Below are 21,317 nucleotides of genomic sequence, written 5' to 3' on the forward strand. Positions count from 1 at the left end.
ACCACTCTAGAGGTCACATTTTTCATGGGATCTTCATGAAAGTTGGTCAGAATGTTCATCTTGATGATATCTAGGTCAAGTTCGAAACTGGGTCACGTGCGGTCAAAAACTAGGTCAGTAGGTCTAAAAATAGAAAAACCTTGTGACCACTCTAGAGGTCACATTTTTCATGGGATCTTCATGAAAAATGGTCAGAATGTTCATCTTGATGATATCTAGGTCAAGTTCGAAACTGGGTGACGTGCGGTCAAAAACTAGGTCAGTAGGTCTAAAAATAGAAAAACCTTGTGACCACTCTAGAGGTCACATTTTTCATGGGATCTTCATGAAAAATGGTCAGAATGTTCATCTTGAATATATCTAGGTCAAGTGCGAAACTGGGTTACGTGCCTTCAAAAACTAGGTCAGTAGGTCTAAAAATAGAAAAACCTTGTGACCACTCTAGAGGTCACATTTTTCTTGGGATCTTCATGAAAGTTGGTCAGAATGTTCATCTTGATGATTTCTAGGTCAAGTTCGAAACTGGGTCACGTGCGGTCAAAAACTAGGTCAGTAGGTCTAAAAATAGAAAAACCTTGTGACCACTCTAGAGGTCACATTTTTCATGGGATCTTCATGAAAGCTGGTCAAAAACGATGTCATACTCAAAACTGGGTCATGTGGGAAGAGGTGAGCGATTCAGGACCATCATGGTCCTCTTGTTTACAAAAGCATTTTCTAGTTATCCCCCCTTTTACTTATAAAATAAAGTTGTTCAACATCATCACTCACATCATATGACACAAGGGCTGTAACTTGCACCAGTATTTCATGAATTATCCCCTCTTACTTATAATTTCAGGTTAATTTGATGCAATTTCACTCTATCTCAGTTGTTACTGAATGGATTTAAATCAAACTTCAAGTAGTTGTCCCACCTTATCACCCACATCATATGACACAAGGTCCATAACTCTGCACCAATTTTTTTTATGAATTATGCCCCCTTTTGCTTAGAATTAAAAGTTAATTTTGATGCATTTTCGCTATATCTCAGTTATTGCAGAATGGATTTGAATAAAACTTGAAGTAGTTGTTCCACATCATCAACCTTATCACATGACACAAGGTGCATCACTCTTGCTCCAATATTTCATGAATTATGCCCCCTTTTTGCATAGAATTATACTTATTTAATGTTTTGATACACATGATCTTTATCCCTCTTATTACTTAATACTTTTGACACAGACTCAAGCTATTATCCAATATCTCCATCTACATTGGGGTCATTTAACTCTCCAGTGACAGCTCCAGCTTCATCAAATGCGCCCAGTTTTACTATCCAGGATTGAAATAGTCGAGCACGCTGTCTTTGTTTTTGTTCAGTGCAATAGATTACATTTGTATGTATCAAAGTTGATGCATCAGCATTAACGAACATGAAGCAAAATGATTGTTCTATAGTGCTATTCCGAGACTGCATTGTAGTTTTGCTGGATTCCTTTGAAAATCTTAATTATCTGATGCTTTTTGTTTACAGGGTTACGGACCAGGAACAATGTCGAGTCCAATAACTGACCCCTTTATGCCGAACTATTACAATCCCTCAATGTCGTTTCCCTATCTTGGACAAGGACTTGGTGATGGTGCTTGGTCAAATGGCGGTGATACGTCAATGTTCTCGGCAGTGGGGGGATATGATTATAATGGAATGTTTAGTGGTTTCGGGTATCCTCAGTTTTGGGGTGAATATCAGCCCAGTGAATATTGGGGACAAAATGCAACTGCACAAGGTCAAGGTCGTAAAGACGCTAGAGGGTATACAACAGAGGATTATTACAGGATGGATAATATGGTGCCCACTGACCCATATTCTGCAATGAACGGTGACATGGAACGTGATCCTGCTATAGCTAGTATGGAGCAGGGTTTGAAAGGCATGAACATTGGTATGGAAAATCAAATTGAAGGTGGTCCATCTAATGAACTTCAGCATGCTTCCATGGACCCTTCAATGCAGACTGGAAATGTTCAACATACTGGTTCCTCTCAAGCACCAAAAAAAACCTCGTGGGCGGCTATTGCAAGTCAGCCCGCACGTCCTCAGCCACAGAAGCCCAGATCTATTCCTCGTGCACCAGTGAATCCTAGTAGACAAAACAACTTGGACATTGGAACTTGGGATAGTAACAAGAACTCTGCGGCAGGGGGTAGCAGGCAGCCTGCACCCCAGCAGCCAAGGACTTGGAGTGCACCAAGATCTGCACGTTCTGCAACAAGTTATAGTAGTGCTGGAAATTCTGGGAATTCTAATCCGCCACCTAGTTCTTCAACTGGAAATGCTGGACTCTCTACTATTAGTGCTCCTTCATCCGGTGGTGTCATTGGCACTGCTCACCCTGTGTTAGAAAAGTTGAAATCAGCAAATCAGTATAACCCTAAAGATTTTGCAATCAATACTAAGGGGGCTAGATACTTCATAATCAAGAGTTACTCTGAGGATGACATCCATCGTTCAATCAAGTATAGCATTTGGTGTTCCACTGAACATGGAAATAAAAGACTGGACGCGGCATTCAAAGAACGTGAAGCAAAGGGCCCTGTGTACTTGTTGTACAGTGTGAACGGTTCTGGTCACTTTTGTGGTGTAGCCCAGATGATGAGCATGGTAGACTATAGTCAGAGTGCTGGTGTGTGGGCACAGGACAAGTGGAAGGGACAGATTGAAGTGAAGTGGATCTATGTGAAGGATGTGCCAAATAGTCAGCTGAGGCACATCCGTCTGGAAAATAATGAGAACAAGCCAGTAACAAATTCGCGTGACACACAGGAAGTGCCACCAGAAAAGGGCAAACAAGTGTTGAAAATCATGCATAACTATAAGCACACAACGTCAATCTTTGATGACTTTGGTCACTATGAGAAACGCCAGGAAGAAGATCAGGGTCCTCCAGCAAGACCAAAGCCTCAGTCGGTAGGTAATCCTGAAGAAATGGGATAATACTTCTTATTGTTCACCACAAATGGATTGCTGGGTGATGGTCAAAACTGTTTTTCTCCAGGGCATGAAAGTAATTGATGAATTATTTGGCATTAGGCAATTCAGGGCTTTTTTCCTATATAAATCTACCTCCGGTAAAAGGAGGTAATCCCAATGCAAAAAAGTATGTTTTTTTCCCAAAGTTGAATTTAAAATTCCCAAATGATTATACCTTTTAGGGTTTTTGCTGTTTTAAGATAGTTTTGCTAATTTGTATGTATATTTAGGTAAGTTATGATACTGTTGAACAATTACTGAAATGCATTTCATTAATATTTCACACAAAAACACATTTATGTAGATTTTGGTAATTTGTAAATTGTCCCAATTAAGACAATTTCCGAGAGCATTTTCACAATTCCACCGGTGTCGGTGGCATTCCCAAATTGATGAAAAAAAGGCCTGCAATTGTTCACCACTTGATATTTTCTTGACCGACAGGAAAAGGTTTTGACTGCTATCCGAGCATGCTGTTTAATATAAGTGTTTTTTTGTACATTGCATTTAATTTACTTGTCTTATTATACCAAGAACGTTAAGGTTTTACATATATACCTTCGCCTTGTTCCATTGATTGTCTTTAAATTTACTATAAACTGAAGATTTTTAGGGCCATGACATCTAAATTTGCATTTTTGATTAGCAGTTTACAGTCTAGTTACAAGCAAGTTATAATTCAGCTTGTCAGAAAAATGAACAGATATTTAATAGAACTTTGCTAAAGTATTATTTATTCGTCAACAGTGAAAATATATCTGTTTTATTGTTGAACTGTAAAAGTTGTTAAAAATTGAATGTTTTCCAGTTGAGATTTTATGACAGTTGAAAAAGAACAATTGGTGTTTCATTTGCAAAAAGTTTTTAAACCAGTTTTCAGGAATTTTGTTGAAGACTGAGAAATTATCAATAATTAATGCTTGGTCTATATATAGCATGCCATATGTAAATATATTGTACAATCAGCTGATAGTAATTGACAGTTGTTTTAAATTATTGACAGATCTGAGGGAGTTTCCATGTAACTGCTAATTAGTTCTCATTTATGACCCCAAATGGGAGCAATATATATGGTAATTCCACTGTGGTTGGTGTTAGTTTGTCTGTGCATCTGGACAACACATAACTTTTTAATTATTATAGAGATTTCAATGAAACTTTACACATATTTTAAGTATGGTGAGTCGTGTCACGTTGTAGAGTCTTATCTGTTCCTTCAAGGTCACAGGCAAGTACAGGACTACCCTGATGTTTGGCGAAGGCATTACACTGCCATGGCATGTCACTTGTAAAATGACGCATCTTTTCTTCAAATAGCAAGATTATCTTGTGATCATATTGGCCCATGATGAATCCATTACCGTTCAGATTCACCATCTATTATCTGCAAATAGGCACAGTCAATTTTTGTGACCCCCCCCCCCACACACACACACACACACACACACACACACGAGTGGTGGGGGCATATAGATTTGCTCTTGAGAATGTGGTGTCTCGCCTAGCTCCAAAAGTATTTGACGAAGAGTCATAAAACTTTATAGGAATGTTGGTCAGCATGTGTAGTTGTGCACCTGGGGTTTCGCGTCTGGATTCATTCAGTCGTGTAGGAGTTATGGCCCCTGACTTTGTAAGAATTGGTCATTTTAATGTTGTGTCACGCCTAGCTCCAAAAGTATTTGACGTAGAGTCACAAAACTGTACAGGAATGTTGGTCAGCAAGTGTAGTTGTGCACCTGGGGTTTCGCGTCCAGATTCATTGTCTTGTAGGAGTTATGGCCCCTGACTTAGTAAAAAAAATTATCATTTTAATGTTGTGTCGCACGTAGCTCCAGAAGTATTTGACCTAGAGTGACCAAAGTTTACAGGAATGTTGGTCAGCATGTGCAGTTGTGCACCTGGGGTTTCGCGTCCGGATTCATTTAGTATTGTAGGAGTTATGGCCCCTGACTTAGTTAAAAATTGGTCATTTTAATGTTGTCGCGCATAGCTCCAAAAGTATTTGACCTAGAGTCACCAAAGTTTACAGGAATGTTGGTCAGCATGTGCAGTTGTGCACCTGGGGTTTCGCGTCCGGATTCATTCAGTCTTGCAGGAGTTATGGCCCCTGACTTAGTTAAAAATTGGTCGTTTTAACGTTTTGTCGCGCATAGCTCCAAAAGTATTTGGCCTAGAGTCACCAAAGTTTACAGGAATGTTGGTCAGCATGTGCAGTTGTGCACCTGGGGCTTCGCGTCCGGATTCATTCAGTATTGTAGGAGTAATGGCCCCTGACCTAGGAAAAAATTGTCATTTTAATGTTTTGTCGCGCATAGCTCCAAAAATATTTTACCTACACTTATTATTTCACTACACAAGACCAGACTTCTTGTCCAGACTTACTAAAAAAAAAGTTTGTGAAACATGTATGTTAAAATGTACTTGACCTAGAATCATAAAACATTAGAGGATTTTTTATAGCCTATGAAGTGTTCTCTATTTAATCATTTTACTCAGCTAGGCCAGAGTTATGGCCAACTAAGTGAAAAATACACATAAGGTTCTTAAAAGTTTGTGTTTCAAACATCTTAAAAATTGTTTAACCCGAGTCATTAAACCATGTTACAGTGGCAGGAGTGGGGGGCACCTGTGTCCTATGGACACACATCTAGTTCTTGAAATTTTGACCTTATGCAGCACATTCAAGTATAGAGGTAACTACTGAGGCTTGTTTAAACTTGTACTGTATATATTTCTCAAAGGACTGTCACTGCTTTTATTTCCTGTACTGTTTTATTACATTTTACACTCTGAGGAGATTAAACTAATGGAATTTACAGGATGAGAGCCTACTTAGATTTTATACTTTTAATCATTTTATATAAGTTAATATAACAGTTGTATTCAGTGGTTGTTTCAGGGCGATACTATTAGTATTATGTGGTCATTTTCCCAGTTACAAATGTCCTTGTCATTTTTGTTATGGAATTTGCTGATTTGAAACCTTGCTTACATTGTTAATGTGAGAAAGGCAACCGTCTGGCTTATAGGACAGTGGTTCTTCCACAGGGCTTTTTCCACCTGTCTCATGGGGCCGAAGATTGGCCCCATTTCCTATGCCAAATATGCTCCATTTTTATACGCCCAAAGAGACGTATTATGTCATACCTCTCGGTGTCTGTCTGTTTGTCCGTCCGTTAGCAATTTCATGTCCGCTCTGTAACTCTTGAACCCCTTGAAGGATTTCAAAGAAACTTGCCACAAATGTTCACCACACTGATATGATTGGCAGAGCGCATGTTTTGGATGTCTCGCTTCAAGGCCAAAGGTCACACTTTGGGGTCAAAGGTCATATCATTTTGTTTTATGTCCGCTCTGTAACTCTTGAACTGCTTGAAAGATTTCAAAGAAACTTGGCACAAATGTTCACCACACCGAGACGACATGCAGAGTGCAGGTTTCAGATGACTCGCTTCAAGGTCAAGGTCACACGGGGTCAAAGGTCATATATGACTTTACTTTGTGTATATTGCTCTGCATTGCAGTGCTCTTGTTTATATTTTGCAGATCCTTTTTTGTTCACTTACAGTAAAACAGTAAAAAAAAATTGAATTACTTCCCTTCTATGTTACTATAAATAGGTTATTTTGAAACTTTTTTATTATTGGCCGTAGGGAAAAACCGAGACCACTTTTCTGTGAATTTTTTGGAATTTCTTCCCTTTGTTGTTCCTGTCCTTTGAGCTTCAACAGTCGAGTTCTTTAAATTTTGCTTCCATCCTCTGATGTTACCCTTCTGGCATATATTGCCCCGCTTCGTGGAGCTCTTGTTCCTAATTTGAAGCAAAAAAATCCCAATCCAAAGAAAAATTTTCAACTTAAATCAATTTTTGATTATTTCAAGAAATTTCTTGCATAGTAAGTTAAGTCCACTAATGAAATTGTACAGAATGTTGGAAAAAACAACTTGTTCCTATTTTTAGTAACATGACTATCTGCACTAAATACATGATGCTGCCAGAAAATTGTATATTGCAAGTAAAAACCTCTCAATACAAAAAAGTTAATATTTATATTTATTGAATAAAGTACCAAAAATGTAATAATAGTGAAATTTTCACCATCTGTATTCATTAAAGTCTACATCCAATGCACATTGGCAATGGAAGGACTGCATTGCTTTCTTTTCCTGTTATGAGATTTTGTGCAATAGAAAATTCATGATGCAACTCTGGCCTGGCATTATGCTTTGTTCAGTTACTTTGAATGGAACAGAATATGGTAACAGTGTAGTCATTTGTATACAATGTTTACATTGTTTCTTTACAGTTGCAAGAAATAAACAGTTTTTCAACTTTTTTATACCCTCCAAAACTTTGCCACGGTCTGTCTGGGTTGTCTCACTTTGTGTCAAGCATAACTTAAAACGTATTTGACCTAGGGTAATGAAACATAGCAAGAATATTATTCTGCATGTGTCCTGTTGATACTCTAATCACTCCCAAAATATTTAACATGTGAGAACATTTTCACAATCTCTATCAATGCACATTGGCAATGGAAGGACTGCATTGCTTTCTTTTCCTGTTACAAATTTTGTGCAATAAAAAATTCATGATGCAACTCTGGCCTGGCATTATGCTTTGTTCAGTTACTTAGAATGGGACAGAATTGGTAACGGTGTAGTCATTTGTATACAATTCAGGGGTTTCATTAATTATTGCAGTAGAAGGTAGAATTTGAAAAGTACAGAGGATCCCAGAACCTTTTTTGCTACAGATAAATTAGCTATAGCTTCATACTACAGTAGCAGGGGGAAATCCCCTGATAACTTTTATATTAATATATATATTAATATATATGTAAACACATTAGTGCCCATGTCACTCGCAAAACTAATAATCAGAAATTTTCAACAGAAACTGGTTTGTTTGAGATGATTATTTTTGATAGATCTGTTTGTTAAAAATTCGCATTTTAGATTTCATATACTTGTTAAATTGCTATATTTGGTATAAATTGCCATATACATATGTTTCAGAAGTATGTACTTTTGCCAAGGTTCTACCACATGCAATTCTACAAGTTGCAAATACAGTGAAGTTTTTGCCTTATAATAATATCTGATAAGTAAGTGTGAATGTCTGCAAATAAGCAAGCATAGAAAATTTACATACAGTACATTCAAGAAACCTCTTGCCCAACTACAGTTAATGAAAGTCTACATTCAGTGCACATTGGCAATGGAAAAACTGCAGATGTTGCTTTCTTTTCCGGTTATGAGATTTTGTGCAATAGAAAATTCATGATGCAACTCTGGCCTGGCATTATGCTTTGTTCAGTTACTTAGAATGGGACAGAATATGGAAAAAAATATAGTCATTGGTATATAATGTTTACTTTTTTCCTTACAATTCCAACTGAGATGTGAAACCAAAATTTGTAGTCGTGTTTGGCGCCATATAACCGATACTGTGTTGGTGCACATTGGCAATGGAAGGACTGCATTGCTTTCTTTTCCTGTTACAAATTTTGTGCAATAAAAAATTCATGATGCAACTCTGGCCTGGCATTATGCTTTGTTCAGTTACTTAGAATGGGACAGAATTGGTAACAATGAAGCCATTGGCCTATAAATTATAATTCCTTGCATTGTCCTCTACCAAAATTGTTCAAAGAATTCAATTCCATACATAATTCTGGTTTCTGTGGTAACCAAAAGGAAAAAAGTAATCTTCTGCAGAACCACAGGCCCATACCTTAGACATTTGGCTGTAGCATTGTCTAGTGGTCCTCTATCAAAGGTACTCAAATCATACCCCTGAGGTCAAAGTTGGCCCTGCCCGTGGGTTCACTTGTTTTACATAGACTTGTATATTAAGAAAAACTTTAAAAATCTTACATAAAACCATAAGACCCAGAGTGTAAATATTTGCCTTGTAGAAATTTGTTGCGGTTCTATCTTTTCAAATTATACCACAATAGTTAAAATTGACCTTGCCTCTGGGTTACTTGTTTTGCATAGACTTGTATAAGAAAAACTTCAAAATCTTCACATCTAAGTCAGCAAGGCCTATAGATATCTGGCTTGTAATATTGTGTAGTGGCCGTCTTGACAAGTTTGTTTAAATCAAACCCTTGAGGTCAAAATTGGCCCTTGCCAGGGGTTCATTTGTTGTAGGTAGACTTTCATAGGTTAAACTTACAAAAAAATCTTCTAAAACCTCGAACTCTAGAGCATAAACAGTTGGCTCGAAGAATGGTTTAATAGTCCTCTGCAAAGTTGTTCATTGGTCAAATAAGGTCCACTATTGGGTCATGCGTCTAGGTCCAAAGCTTAGATATTTGGCATAAAACTGTGTAGAGATCCTCTACCAAGAAATCATATACCCATTTGAGTCAGATGGGGGATATAGGCAGGGTTGGCATAAAAGCGGAAAATACTAGTTTTTACCAGGACAGCGGGAAATACAGGAATTTCCCGGGGAAAAATGTGGGAAATAGTGGGGAAAAGTCAACATCTCATTGTATGAGCAGAGACTTAAACAAATGTAATTCAGTTAACATGAAATATTTCTCTCAATTAAAAACAAATAATATAAATATTCTTTTTAAGCACTAAATGTACTAAAATCAAGTCCTAAATTTTTATTTCAATTGTTTTTTTTTTCTTTTTTGTTTACCAAAAATGCCTATTACTATTGAGAATCAGAGCATCACATTGTGATGCCTAATTATACATTATTAACACCTTTTCACAATAACTGGGACTAATACTCTTTTCACACTATGTTGGCCCCACAATTGTCATAATCAATTACCTGTACAATGTATAGGTAATCTATTAGCCTGAAGCTGTATTTGTCTGACTGGTAATACAATGCTTAATCTAGCTTTAGCTCTGCTGATTTCTAATCATGGTCACTAATCGTGGTCTGACTGTATCTCACTCATATCACATAACCAGTTAGATTTTGTAAGTGAAAGGGTAAACATGAAGAGGTTCAAGCCAAATTGCAAATTTATTGAATTAATTTATATTAAGAAGTAAATTTTCATGCCAAAAATTTTCAAATATTGAGTATTTCCCACTATTTCCCACTTTTGTGAAATTTGGATCATTTCCCGGGAAATACCTGTGGTAATTCCCGCCCCCGGGAAATACTTGCCAACCCTGGATATAGGGCCATTATCCCTTTCGTTTAAAAAAACCTGCTGAATTTCAATTCATAAAAGAATACCAGTCACTCCAGGAATATTTACATTCAAGCATTATTTTAATAATCTCCATTAAATGAAAATCTAATATTCAGTGCACATTGGCAATGGAGAAACTGCAAATGTTGCTTTCTTTTCCTGTTACGAATTTTGTGCAATAGAAAATTCATGATGCAACTCTGGCCTGGCATTATGCTTTGTTCAGTTACTTAGAATGGGACAGAATATGGTAAGAAGTTCAGGGTTGAAGATAGCTGACCTGTAGTAAAGCCATCTTTTAAAGAAAAATTTTGGGCTCAGTGTTGCCTAAGTCTAGCAGTGCTTCTCCCTCAGTTTCATTGACCTGAAAGTCTATTGAACCTTTCAGTAAAACTGTTTTAAGAGAAAATCAAAATTAATTCTTTGAAGCATTTCACATAGATACTGGCAGTACACTTTATAAGATCACTAACCCCTCACCTCTGCTTTGGTCATGTGAGGTAGCTATCCCAAGTGGATTTCCGAAGGTCAGTGTTTCACCCAGGCCCCCTCCTTTTCCTGAAATACTATCTTCAGGGGCACAAGGAGTCTTCCTCAATCAGCTGGAAAGTCACCTTAAAACTAAAACTGTGTCAGTGCAACTCAATATCTAACAAAACATTTTCCCATAAAAGTGCTTAATTTTAAGACGCTTTTTTCAACAACCAATAGTGATACCTTGCCTAAAATCTTAATACATCCTTACAGTGCAGTCTTTCTTTTTCAGACAGTTGAGTCATTTTGTCAGAATGCAAATAATTAACCAAACCTGGGGTCAATTACTTTACAAAGAAATTAATTAAATTACACATTACTTTAAAAAATCTCTGTTAAATAACCATTACATTGCCAGTGTAATTAATAAAATTACAGGTTACTTTTGATGAATGTGTAAAGTTTGTTGATTAACTTTCCCAGGAACCAGAATGAGATTTAAACCTTATAAAATTGTAGTTGTACTTTCCTGTATCTTGTGATTATCGAGATACCAGTGATTAAGCTAGGTCATTCCTTAAGGAAGACTACCCGTAATAGGCCGCAATTTCACCAAAAGCGTACATACAACTTGATTTTCCTTTAGATTACCTACCTTGATAATTTTGGTTTTTCATGAGTTATCTCCCCTGAAAACTAGAAAAAAATAATTTTCTCCTTTTTCCTACAGGGAATTTTAGATTTCTTTTTGATATTTGTTTCAGAGTCATATAATGCAGCTTTCTACCTCAAAATTTTCTCGAAACTCGAGTTCATATTCTTAATATAATCAAAGAAATTATATATTTCCCATAGGCATCAATGTTAACTTCAATAACGACTATCTCCCCAAAAAAATGATAAAATATGAAAAACCTCTCGGTGAAACGTTTTTAGCTCGACTATTCGAAGAAATTCTACTCACCCTGGTGTCGGCGTCGGCGTCACACCTTGGTTAAGTTTTTGCATGCAAGTACATACAACCATCAGTTAAAGGCATATAGCTTTGAAACTTATTTATTCTTTTTCTAGGTCAATTACCAACCTCTCTGGGTCAAGTCCCATAACTCTGACATGTATTTTGAGCAAATTTGCCCCCTTCTGGACTTAGAAAATTTTGGTTAAAGTTTTACATGCGTGTTACTATCTCCAAAACTAATGCAGATATTGATTTAAAACTCCACATGTGTCTTCGGGGTTATAAAACTAGTTGATAGCATCAAGTCCCATAACTCTGACTTTCATTTTTGCCAAATTATGCCCCCTTTTGGACTTAGCAAATTCTAGTTAAAGTTTTGCGTGCAAGTACATATAGCTATTACTAAAAGGCATATAGATTTGAAACTTATTTTTTCTTTTTCTAGATCAATTACTAACCTCACTGGATCAAGTCCCATAACTCTTACATGTATTTTGAGCAAATTATTCCCCTTTTTGGACTTAGAAAATCCTGGTTAAAGTTTTGCGTGCAAGTGCATACAGCAATTACTAAAAGGCATATAGATTTGAAACTTATTTTTTCTTTTTCTAGATCAATTACCAACCTCACTTGGTCAAGTCCCATAACTCTGGCATGTATTTTGGGCAAATTATGCCCCCTTTTGGACTTTCTGGAAAATTCTGGTTTAAGTTTTACATGCGAGTTTCTATCTCCAAAACTAATGCAGATGTTGAATTGAAGCTTCACATGTGCCTTCAGGGTTATAAAACTAGTTGATAGCAGCAAGTCCCATAACTGATATGCATTTTGGTCAAATTATGCCCCCTTTTGAACTTACTCTTTTGATATTTAACCTTTTTGGGTAATATTTTCCTGCTTCTGGGACAGTATTTCGAATAGTCGAGCTTGGCTGTCTTACGGACAGCTCTTGTTAATTTTGAATGTCTTTAAATGACCAAATTTCATTTAAATATTACCATCCAGTTACAAGATATGAAATATGGCTATTACACCATGTTATCCGTAATAACAATTTACAATGTACAATCTAACACATAATAGAAAAATATTGTTGATAAACAATTTGGTGACATAGAAGTTTACCAAGTCTCTTAAATATACTGACTTTTGTAAAGTCAAATTTATACATTTGCTAAAACTACTATAAAGGAAGACCCACATTGTTACCTCTTATGAACTAGTTCTTGAGCAAGTGTGAGAGAGCAAGGGTGGTGCCTGTTCAAGTGGAATATGTAATCAGACCATCATGAAATGCAGTAGTATCACTTAAGTGTGTTTAGTTATCAATTGTAGCGCTCTCTTTTATGTATAGTCCTTTGAGAAATATCAGTAGTACGTACAATATAGTCCTGCGTTGTTCAGTCGAGAAACGCTGAAATCTAGATTTTGTCAGTTTTAAAGTGAAAGCAGAAATGCATTGTTATTCAGGTATTAGTGTTGTATGACACCTGCAATTAGAAACAAAAATGGCTGATCTAGTTGGCAGTTATAGATCAAGTCTGTATTATAGCAAAATGTGACTGGCTTAAACTGGTTGACAAGTATGAATTACTACCCACACATCGGACTTCAGGTGCCTTGATTGAAAGGACATGATTTTGGTTGTATAAAACATTTGGACTGGTTACACAAGGCAATTTTTCGTTGAAATGTTTGAATTTCTGAGGGTTGATACTTGAAGGTATAAGGCAGCATAAAATAAAGCACTGTCTTGCTATAGTAACCCTTATCATGCTGGACACGACTGTTTCTTCCTTTGCGACCAGTGTAGATCATGATCAGCCTGCACTGTTCGTCATTCAGTCTGTATCTTTTAGGTAAACACCCCTTTTAACAGTTAATGGTACTGAAATTGGAAGATGGACAAGTTCATTATAGAAATTTAGCAGGGTAAGGGTAAATGTTTTACAATTGTACCAAATAGCCTAATGAATTCCTTTGTTTCATTGCAGGCAAGCAGACAGCGACAGAATTAAGTGAAAGTGTTTCAGGTGGACTTTCTACAATAATGAACTGGAGGAGAGTGAAATAAGTTTTATAGACAACTATAGATGTAGTAGTAAACTGTGACTTCAGTGTTCTCATTTTCGTCAGATTTCAGAATTCTTGTTGATGTTGATTGTTGGACATGTTTTCAAATTTACTTTTTTTATCTTAAGGAGTGGACATCATGTAACTTTTAGAATCAATTCCTCATCTCATTGTGAACTCATAGACAAATTCCTGTTAAAACAGCTTCGACTTTAAAAAGTATTTTATTATACTTTGTATTTTATTATACTTCCCAGTCATCAGAAAAGACTTGCATTTTGATAGCAAACAAAAAAATCGGGTTATGGAATGAGCATTGATCAGGTGTGATTAAGGAGTAGAATTTGTGCATCATTTTAGCTTAGAGTATATCATTTAGCAAGATTTCATTTTTCCCCTTTCTTTCATATATAGCTAACCCTTTTAATCATTTTCTCCCCTTTCTCTTAAAATCATTCATACCCAGTCATTCAATAAATGAAGATGACAGAGTGCTTGCCCTTTAATTCAGTTACTTAACAGTGTATTACCTCCCTTAGACTGCAAAGAATGAAGGAAGACAAAACTACGTGTGAATAACTTTTTCAAAAAGTGTTCAGAAACTTGCAACAGTGAAGTGAAAAAAACTTGTTTTTAACGTTACAAGCATTGAAAAGAAAGACGTTATCACTACTACAAAAGTGCTTTCATTCCAAGACAAGTGTGCTCGTGTATTTTCAGAAAGATTTGTTTAACTAAGTATTAAGCACAGACTAGCACACAAGAACCTAAAAGACATGCTCATGGCAGTATGATTGTGTGAAAATAAATTCAGGAAGGAAAAGCATGGTGCTTGAGTTCAGTGATCATTCTAGGAAACTCGAAATGAATTGGATGCATTGCATCATTTGACTACACGTTAGTTCTTTCATTGAAAACTATAGTAAACAGAAAAAAAATGAAAGAGAGAGCTGTGCTCAATTTTGCATACACTTGTTACAGTTTCATATATTTCATAGGAATAATGCTCTTTTTATACGATAAAAGACAGACAAGTGACTGAATTTTAAAATTTGAACTGAATGTGATAAAACTCCGATCCAAAGCAACATGTCATATACTGGTGTTTTAATGTCGTTAAAGTACTGAAATAGAAAAAAACTTCAATAAATTTTGCAGTGTATAGGCAGATGATCGACAGTGAAACTGAAAACAAAGGTGATAGTGATGTTGTATATTTGTATGGTGAAGAGTCAACATGAGACAAACCCAGCTATGTTCAGCATGTGGAAGTTCTACAGTAATTCATTGGAAAAGTGATAGTACGGAATCCTTGTATTTAGGCAGATCATTTTTTAAATCTATACAAAATGTTTTATGAGTTGTATATAGAAATACCCTGTTCACAAGTTAGATGGACTTTTTTATGTTTATGCAGATCCATTGCAGAGGTGTTCTTGCTCAAAATTGTGGTTAATTCACGAGTAATGTGAACTTGCATATTACATTGATATAGTCAAAAAAATTCCAAAGTAAAATCGACCACTGAAGCTATAATGTGTGGTAATTTAATGTTTATGTAGATCTGTTTTCTTTGGTTTGTCTCTGATTATGATTGAGGCAGTTATTTTTAGCTCACCTGAACTTTGTCAGAGTGAGCTGTTAATACAGGTGGATGGTCCGGTATCCCATGTCCTTTCAACATTTTCACTCAAACACCTAACACTACTGGTCAGAATTACACTAAACTTGATATGTAGCATCCTGGCATGGCTCTGTAAAATGTTAATTCAAATGGTTCCACTTGACCCCACTTAGAGGCTGCCAAACTTCAAATAGAAAAACCTTGGAACAATTTCTATTCAGAACCACTTGATAGATTTTCACCTGACTTGGTCTATAACTTCCTTGTATGGACCTCAAGTTTATCCAAATGGTCCTGCTTTGCTCACCAGGGTTAAAAATAGCAAACCTTTTAAACAGCTTTTAGTGAACCACATTATGGATCTTCACCAAACTTGGTCTGTAGCATTCGTATACGAACCCCTCTTGAGGGTCTGCTTGGTCTCTCTTAGCACTGGAGCTGAATGCAGTACTAAAATTAAAAAAATCCCTTCAAATGAAAAGTGGTTTGTTTGATTGAACAGCTTGATGGGTGTTTGCTAAACTTAGATAAAAGCTAGTTTGCGCAGATGGGTCCACTTAGCTATCTCTCTCACCAGGGTCCTATCATGTTTTGGTATAAATGTTTTTTTTACACTACACAAAATCGTATTAAATGATACTTAATGATTAGGTGAGTGTCTTGCCTGTTGATTATTTTGTACACTTAGGGCTATGGCCTTCAGAAAATAGTTTTTAAATAACAGCAATTCTACAGTTTCTGTTGTGATAATTTAATCATTGAAGAAATAGATTTATGTTGAATGTTCTGCAGTGTCATGTTTTTATTTTAGGGTTTAGTTAAATTTTGACAATTTGTTACATAAGCTAGGAAGATCAGGAAAAATGACTGCTTAATAATTTGAATATATTGCTGATAGAATTTGTATAGAATCGTTTGTTTATAGAATGACTGCAGTGTGTAGAGCTGTGTTTTGTTATAACATAGCAAAACAGTATCACATGATTACCATGGAAAAAATAAATGTATACATGCAATATTCTGTTTTACATTCTTGATGTTTATTACCATGATTACTGTCCATGCCCTGTCAAGATGGCTGTAAATGGTTCATGTGAAATAGTATCCAGCAGAGTGGACCAAGCCTCTTGCAAAAGTTTATTTCCTGATTAAACTGGTTTGGCATGTCAAATGGATTATTACAAAATAAAATGTAGACTTGTGCACAAAATATACATGTATATGACATTTTCTAAGCACAAATATGAAATCATTCAATGTCGAAGCAGCATTTGGAAAATTGCTACCTGGGCACACAAAAAATGGATAGTTGAAATGGGAAGAAGCAGTTAAACCCATTTTGTACAGAGGTTGTAAAATAGAACATACTGCCTTGAATATTTCAAAGAAAAGGATTTCACTTCATTTACAATCAATAACTGGAGAACCATTGGACCTAGAACCTACAATCTTCAGTGGATGATAGGGCCTACAAAGTAGATGACCCCTATTATTTTTTGGGTTACTCTATCAAAGGTCAAGGCCAAAGGGCCTGAGCATTGAAAACTGTTTCTGATCAATAACTTGAGAACCACTTGACCAGGAATGTTGAAACTTGATAGGATGACTGAACATATAGAGATGACACCTGATTTTTGGGTAACTGGTCACAGGGTCCATGGAAAACTGTTTCTTATCAATAACTTAAAAACCATTTGACCAAGAACCTTCATAGGGTGATAGGACTTCCAGAGCAGATGACCCCTTATCGTTTTTAGATCACTGTCACATAGTGACAGGGTGAGCTTTTGTGATCACCCATCATCCGTCCGTCCACAATTTCCTTGTGAACACGATAGAGACCACATTTTGTGTTTGATTTGAATCAAACTTGCACTCAACTTGTATGGGCATAATATCTAGGTTCCTATCAAAAACTGGCCAGATCCCATCATGGGTTCCAGAGTTATGGCCCCTTAAAGGGCCAAGATTTGCTATTTTTGGCTTGTGAACACGATAGAGACAACATTTTGCAATCAACTTTAATCAAACTTGCACAGAATTGTATTGGCATAATATCTCGGTTCCTTTCGAAAACTGGCCGAATCCCATCATGGGTTCCAGGGTTATGGCCCCTTAAAGTGCCAAAATTTACCATTTTTGGCTTGTGAACAAGATAGAGACCACATTTTGCAATCAACTTTAATAAAACTTGCACACAAGTTGTATTGGCATAATATCTCGGTTCCTTTCGAAAACTGACCAGATCCCATCATGGGTTCCAGAGTTATGGCCCCTTAAAGGCTTGTGCTGTCATATAGAGACTTCATTTATGGTTTGATTGGACATGCAGAGTAGATGACTGCTTTCGATTTTGGAGTCGCTCGATCAAAGGTCATGGTCACAGGGGCCTGAACATGGAAAACCATTTCCATTCCATAACTTGAGAACCACTTGGCCAAGAATGTTGAAACTTTGTGGGGTGATTGGATATGCAGAGTAGATGATCCTTGTTGCAGCCAACCATCAATGTCCCTGAATTTCGCTCTAGTTACCTATTGACTTCTTGCCGATTACTACTATGCATTGAGGGAGGCAAAAGCATCTTTTTATGTCAGTCTCTGTCTGTAGGCAAGAGTATATGACTGCCAAGTATTGTGGCTGAACGTTTTGGACATTGAAATCGGTTCAGTTTTCATACAAGTCCATGTTTTGTCATTTGACACGCGCTTTGAAACTTTTAACTCTTGTTCATCGTCATGATCTCCATCTGTGGTCATATAATAATGTCATGATATTTGGCTGAATTTTTGACTCTGAAACAGTTGTTTTTGTACCAGTCCATATTTTGTCTAAACTGTTCGACATATGGCTTTGAAACTTCAACCACTTGTTTACCATCATAGTCTCCATATGTAGGCAAGACTACATAACTAGGAGAAAGATTTTGGCTCAGTTATGGCCCTTTTTGACATAGAAATTATGAATCTTAAAATCTCTGGTGATATTTGACCCCATACTTGCATCAATTCTTCTAATAGTCGAGGGCACTGTGAACAGACAATTCTTGCGAACTGCGAAGGTAATAACACTATCGCCTATATTTCAACAGTAATTTCCCTGCACTTTTCTTAAAAATGCAGGTTAAAGTTTTGTTGCACTTTCACTCTCTCGGCTACTAAATGGATTTGATTCAAACTTAAGTAGTTGTACAACATCAACCACATCATGGCACAAGCTCCATAACTCTTGCATAAATTTTTCATGTGTTACACACCCATATTACCTAGAATTTTAGGTTAATTATTGTCTCCCAGCAAAGGTGGAGGGTTATTGTTTTGGCATTGTCTGTCCATCGGTCCATCTGGCCAAAATTGAAAATGTTTATAATTAAAAAAGTATTTTAGTTAGATTCACCAACCCTTGCATAATTATAAGACACCCACTGGAGGGGCTTATAGGAACAACCTTCGTCTGTCCGTCTGCCTGTAAATCTGGATCCTGCAATTACAAGTACTCAAAAAGTATCCAAGCTAGGTTCATAAAACCTTGTATGTGAATAGAGGGCAATATGTAGATTATATATATACATGGCTTATGCCTGTAGGTCATATGTCAAGGTCACTATTGAAAGTCAAGTTAAAATTGCTTCAGCTCCGTTATGCATTGATAGATTGTCTTAGTGCTACGCACTTCCCTATGATGAGACAGTATGGCAACTCATGGTCTATGCTTGTCGGTTAAAGGTCAAGGTCACTGTTTAAGGTCAAGTAAACATGTGTTTCTACTATATTTTTAGCTCACCTGTCACATAGTGGCAAGATGAGCATTTGTGATCGTCCGTCGGCGTTCGTCCGTCCACAATTTCCTTGTGAACACGGTAGAGAGCACATTTTGCAACTAATTTTAATCAAACTTGCACACAACTTGTATTGGCATAATATCTCGGACCCTTTTGAAAACTGGCAAGATCCCGTTATAGGTTCCAGAGTTATGGCCCCTTAAAGGGCCAAAATTTTCTATTTTGCAGCCATATCGAGACTTGGTTGGATTTGATACAAAGTTGCAAAATATCTTTAACAACAATAAGTCTTGGATTCCATGATGAATCTGTCAGATCCATTTATAGGTTCCGGAGTTACGAAACCTGAAAGAGCCAAAATTTGTTAATTTTTACCTTGTGAACACGATAGAAGTGACATTTTATTTTTGATTTTAATCACACTTACTCACAATAAGGTTCTTGGTTCCTTTCAAAAACCGGCAAGATTCCATCATGGGTTCCAGAGTTACTGCCCCTGAAAGGGGCAAAATTTTCTATTTTTCTATTTTGGCACTTTCAGCCATATGGAGGTTTTATTTATGCTTTGATTTGATATAAACTTGCACAGAATAATTATCTTGATGATCTCTAGGCCTGGATCGAAGCTGGGTCATGTCGGGTCAAAAACTAGGTCATCAGGTCAAATCAAAGCAAAAGCTTGTTAACAACCTAGGAGCCACATTTATGACCCTATCTTCATGAAACTTGGTCAGAATGTTTACCTTGATGATTTCTAGGCCAGGTTTGAAACTGGGTCATATGGGGACAAAATCTAGGCCTCCCGGTCAAATGAAAAGAAAAGCGTTTTAACACTTGTGGCCACATTTATGAACATATCTTCATGAAACTGGGTCAGAATGTTTATCTTGATGATTCCTAGACTGGGTCATATGGGGTCAAAAACTAGGTTACCCGGTCGAATCAAAGGAAAAGGTTGTAAACACTCTTGTTCATTTGATGTGCATGAAACTTGGTCAGAATGTTTGTCTGCATGAAATATCGTTTGAGTTTTTATCTGGGGTATGTGGGGTCAAAAACTAGGTCACCAGGTCAAATCAAAGAATAAGCTTGTTTACACCCTATGGGTATATTTTTGATTCTATCTTCATAAAACTTGGTCCGAATGTTTGTTATCATGAAGTATTGGGTGATTTCAAATCTGGGTCACGTGGGTCAAAAACTAGGTCACTAGGTCAAATCAAAGGAAAAGCTTGTATACACTCTAGAGGCCACTTTTTTGCTCCAATCTTCCCGAAACTTTGTCAGAATGTTTGTTTTTATGAAATTTTGGACAAGTTCGAATCTGGGTCATGTGGGATTAAAAAAACTAAGTCACTAGGTCAAGTGAAAGAAAATGCTTGTTTACACCCAAGAGGCCACGTTTTTGGTCCAATCTTAATGAAACTTGGTCAAAATATTTGTCTCTATGAAATCACTAGGAAAAACATGTTTACACTATTATGGTATGTTACTCAAGTGAGCGACCTAGGGCCATCTTGACCCTCTTGTTTTTATATGCTTAAGGATTTTCTTACCACTTCAAGCAAATGTTCCTCGTCAGACAGTATGTCGCATACATGACCAATGCTCGGTGGTCAAAGGTCAAGATCACTATTGAAATTGAAGTGAAAATAACATTTGTTCCTTAGCTTCTAAATACATTGAAGCATTGTTATATACACTCCCACATATGTTCCCCATATCCAGATGATTAGCAACCACAGCTAAATTTTCAAAATTACTTTTTTACCTTTATTTTAAACTTATTTGAAAGAGCCTTTTAAAAGAAACACAGAACAGTTTAAATTTTGAAGATATCTCAACTGAAACAAAAGTTATGCCAAATTTAAGTTTTGATTTTTCGACAGAATTTGGTCATCTTTTTCAAAGACTTTCTGCATTTTCGCGGTCAATCGACGGAACCGAAAATTCAAGATTTTTCAGTTAAATTAACATAACTTTTTTATTCATAGAGATATCTTTATAAAAATTTGCACTGTAATGTAAAATTTCATGCTGAATTCAGTTCTGCTGTTATTTTATATCTCTGACTCATGCCTAAGGGGTAAATCTGACATTTTCACATCAAAATGACGGGTGTTTATTTTAAATTTTATTCGTACATTTACAACATACATAAAATCAGTGAGAAATCAACATTTTTACATGAAATGAATGATAACATAAAACAA

General features: G+C 36.4%; 1 protein-coding gene across 1 annotated transcript in view; it reads left to right on the plus strand.

Annotated features, from left to right (window-relative positions):
* LOC123540767 (YTH domain-containing family protein 3-like) overlaps positions 1 to 15,773 on the plus strand; it is a 28,013-nt gene extending 12,240 nt beyond the window's left edge. Inside the window, exons 4-5 of the mRNA XM_045326035.2 lie at positions 1,523 to 2,956; positions 13,621 to 15,773. Coding sequence (XP_045181970.1) covers positions 1,523 to 2,956; positions 13,621 to 13,644 — 1,458 coding nt within the window. The 3' untranslated portion in view covers positions 13,645 to 15,773. The remainder of the gene's footprint in view (positions 1 to 1,522; positions 2,957 to 13,620) is intronic.
* The last annotated feature ends 5,544 nt before the right edge of the window (positions 15,774 to 21,317 follow it).

This window comes from Mercenaria mercenaria, chromosome 16 (genome assembly GCF_021730395.1).
Source record: "Mercenaria mercenaria strain notata chromosome 16, MADL_Memer_1, whole genome shotgun sequence".
NCBI classification, from domain to species: Eukaryota; Metazoa; Mollusca; class Bivalvia; order Venerida; family Veneridae; genus Mercenaria; species Mercenaria mercenaria.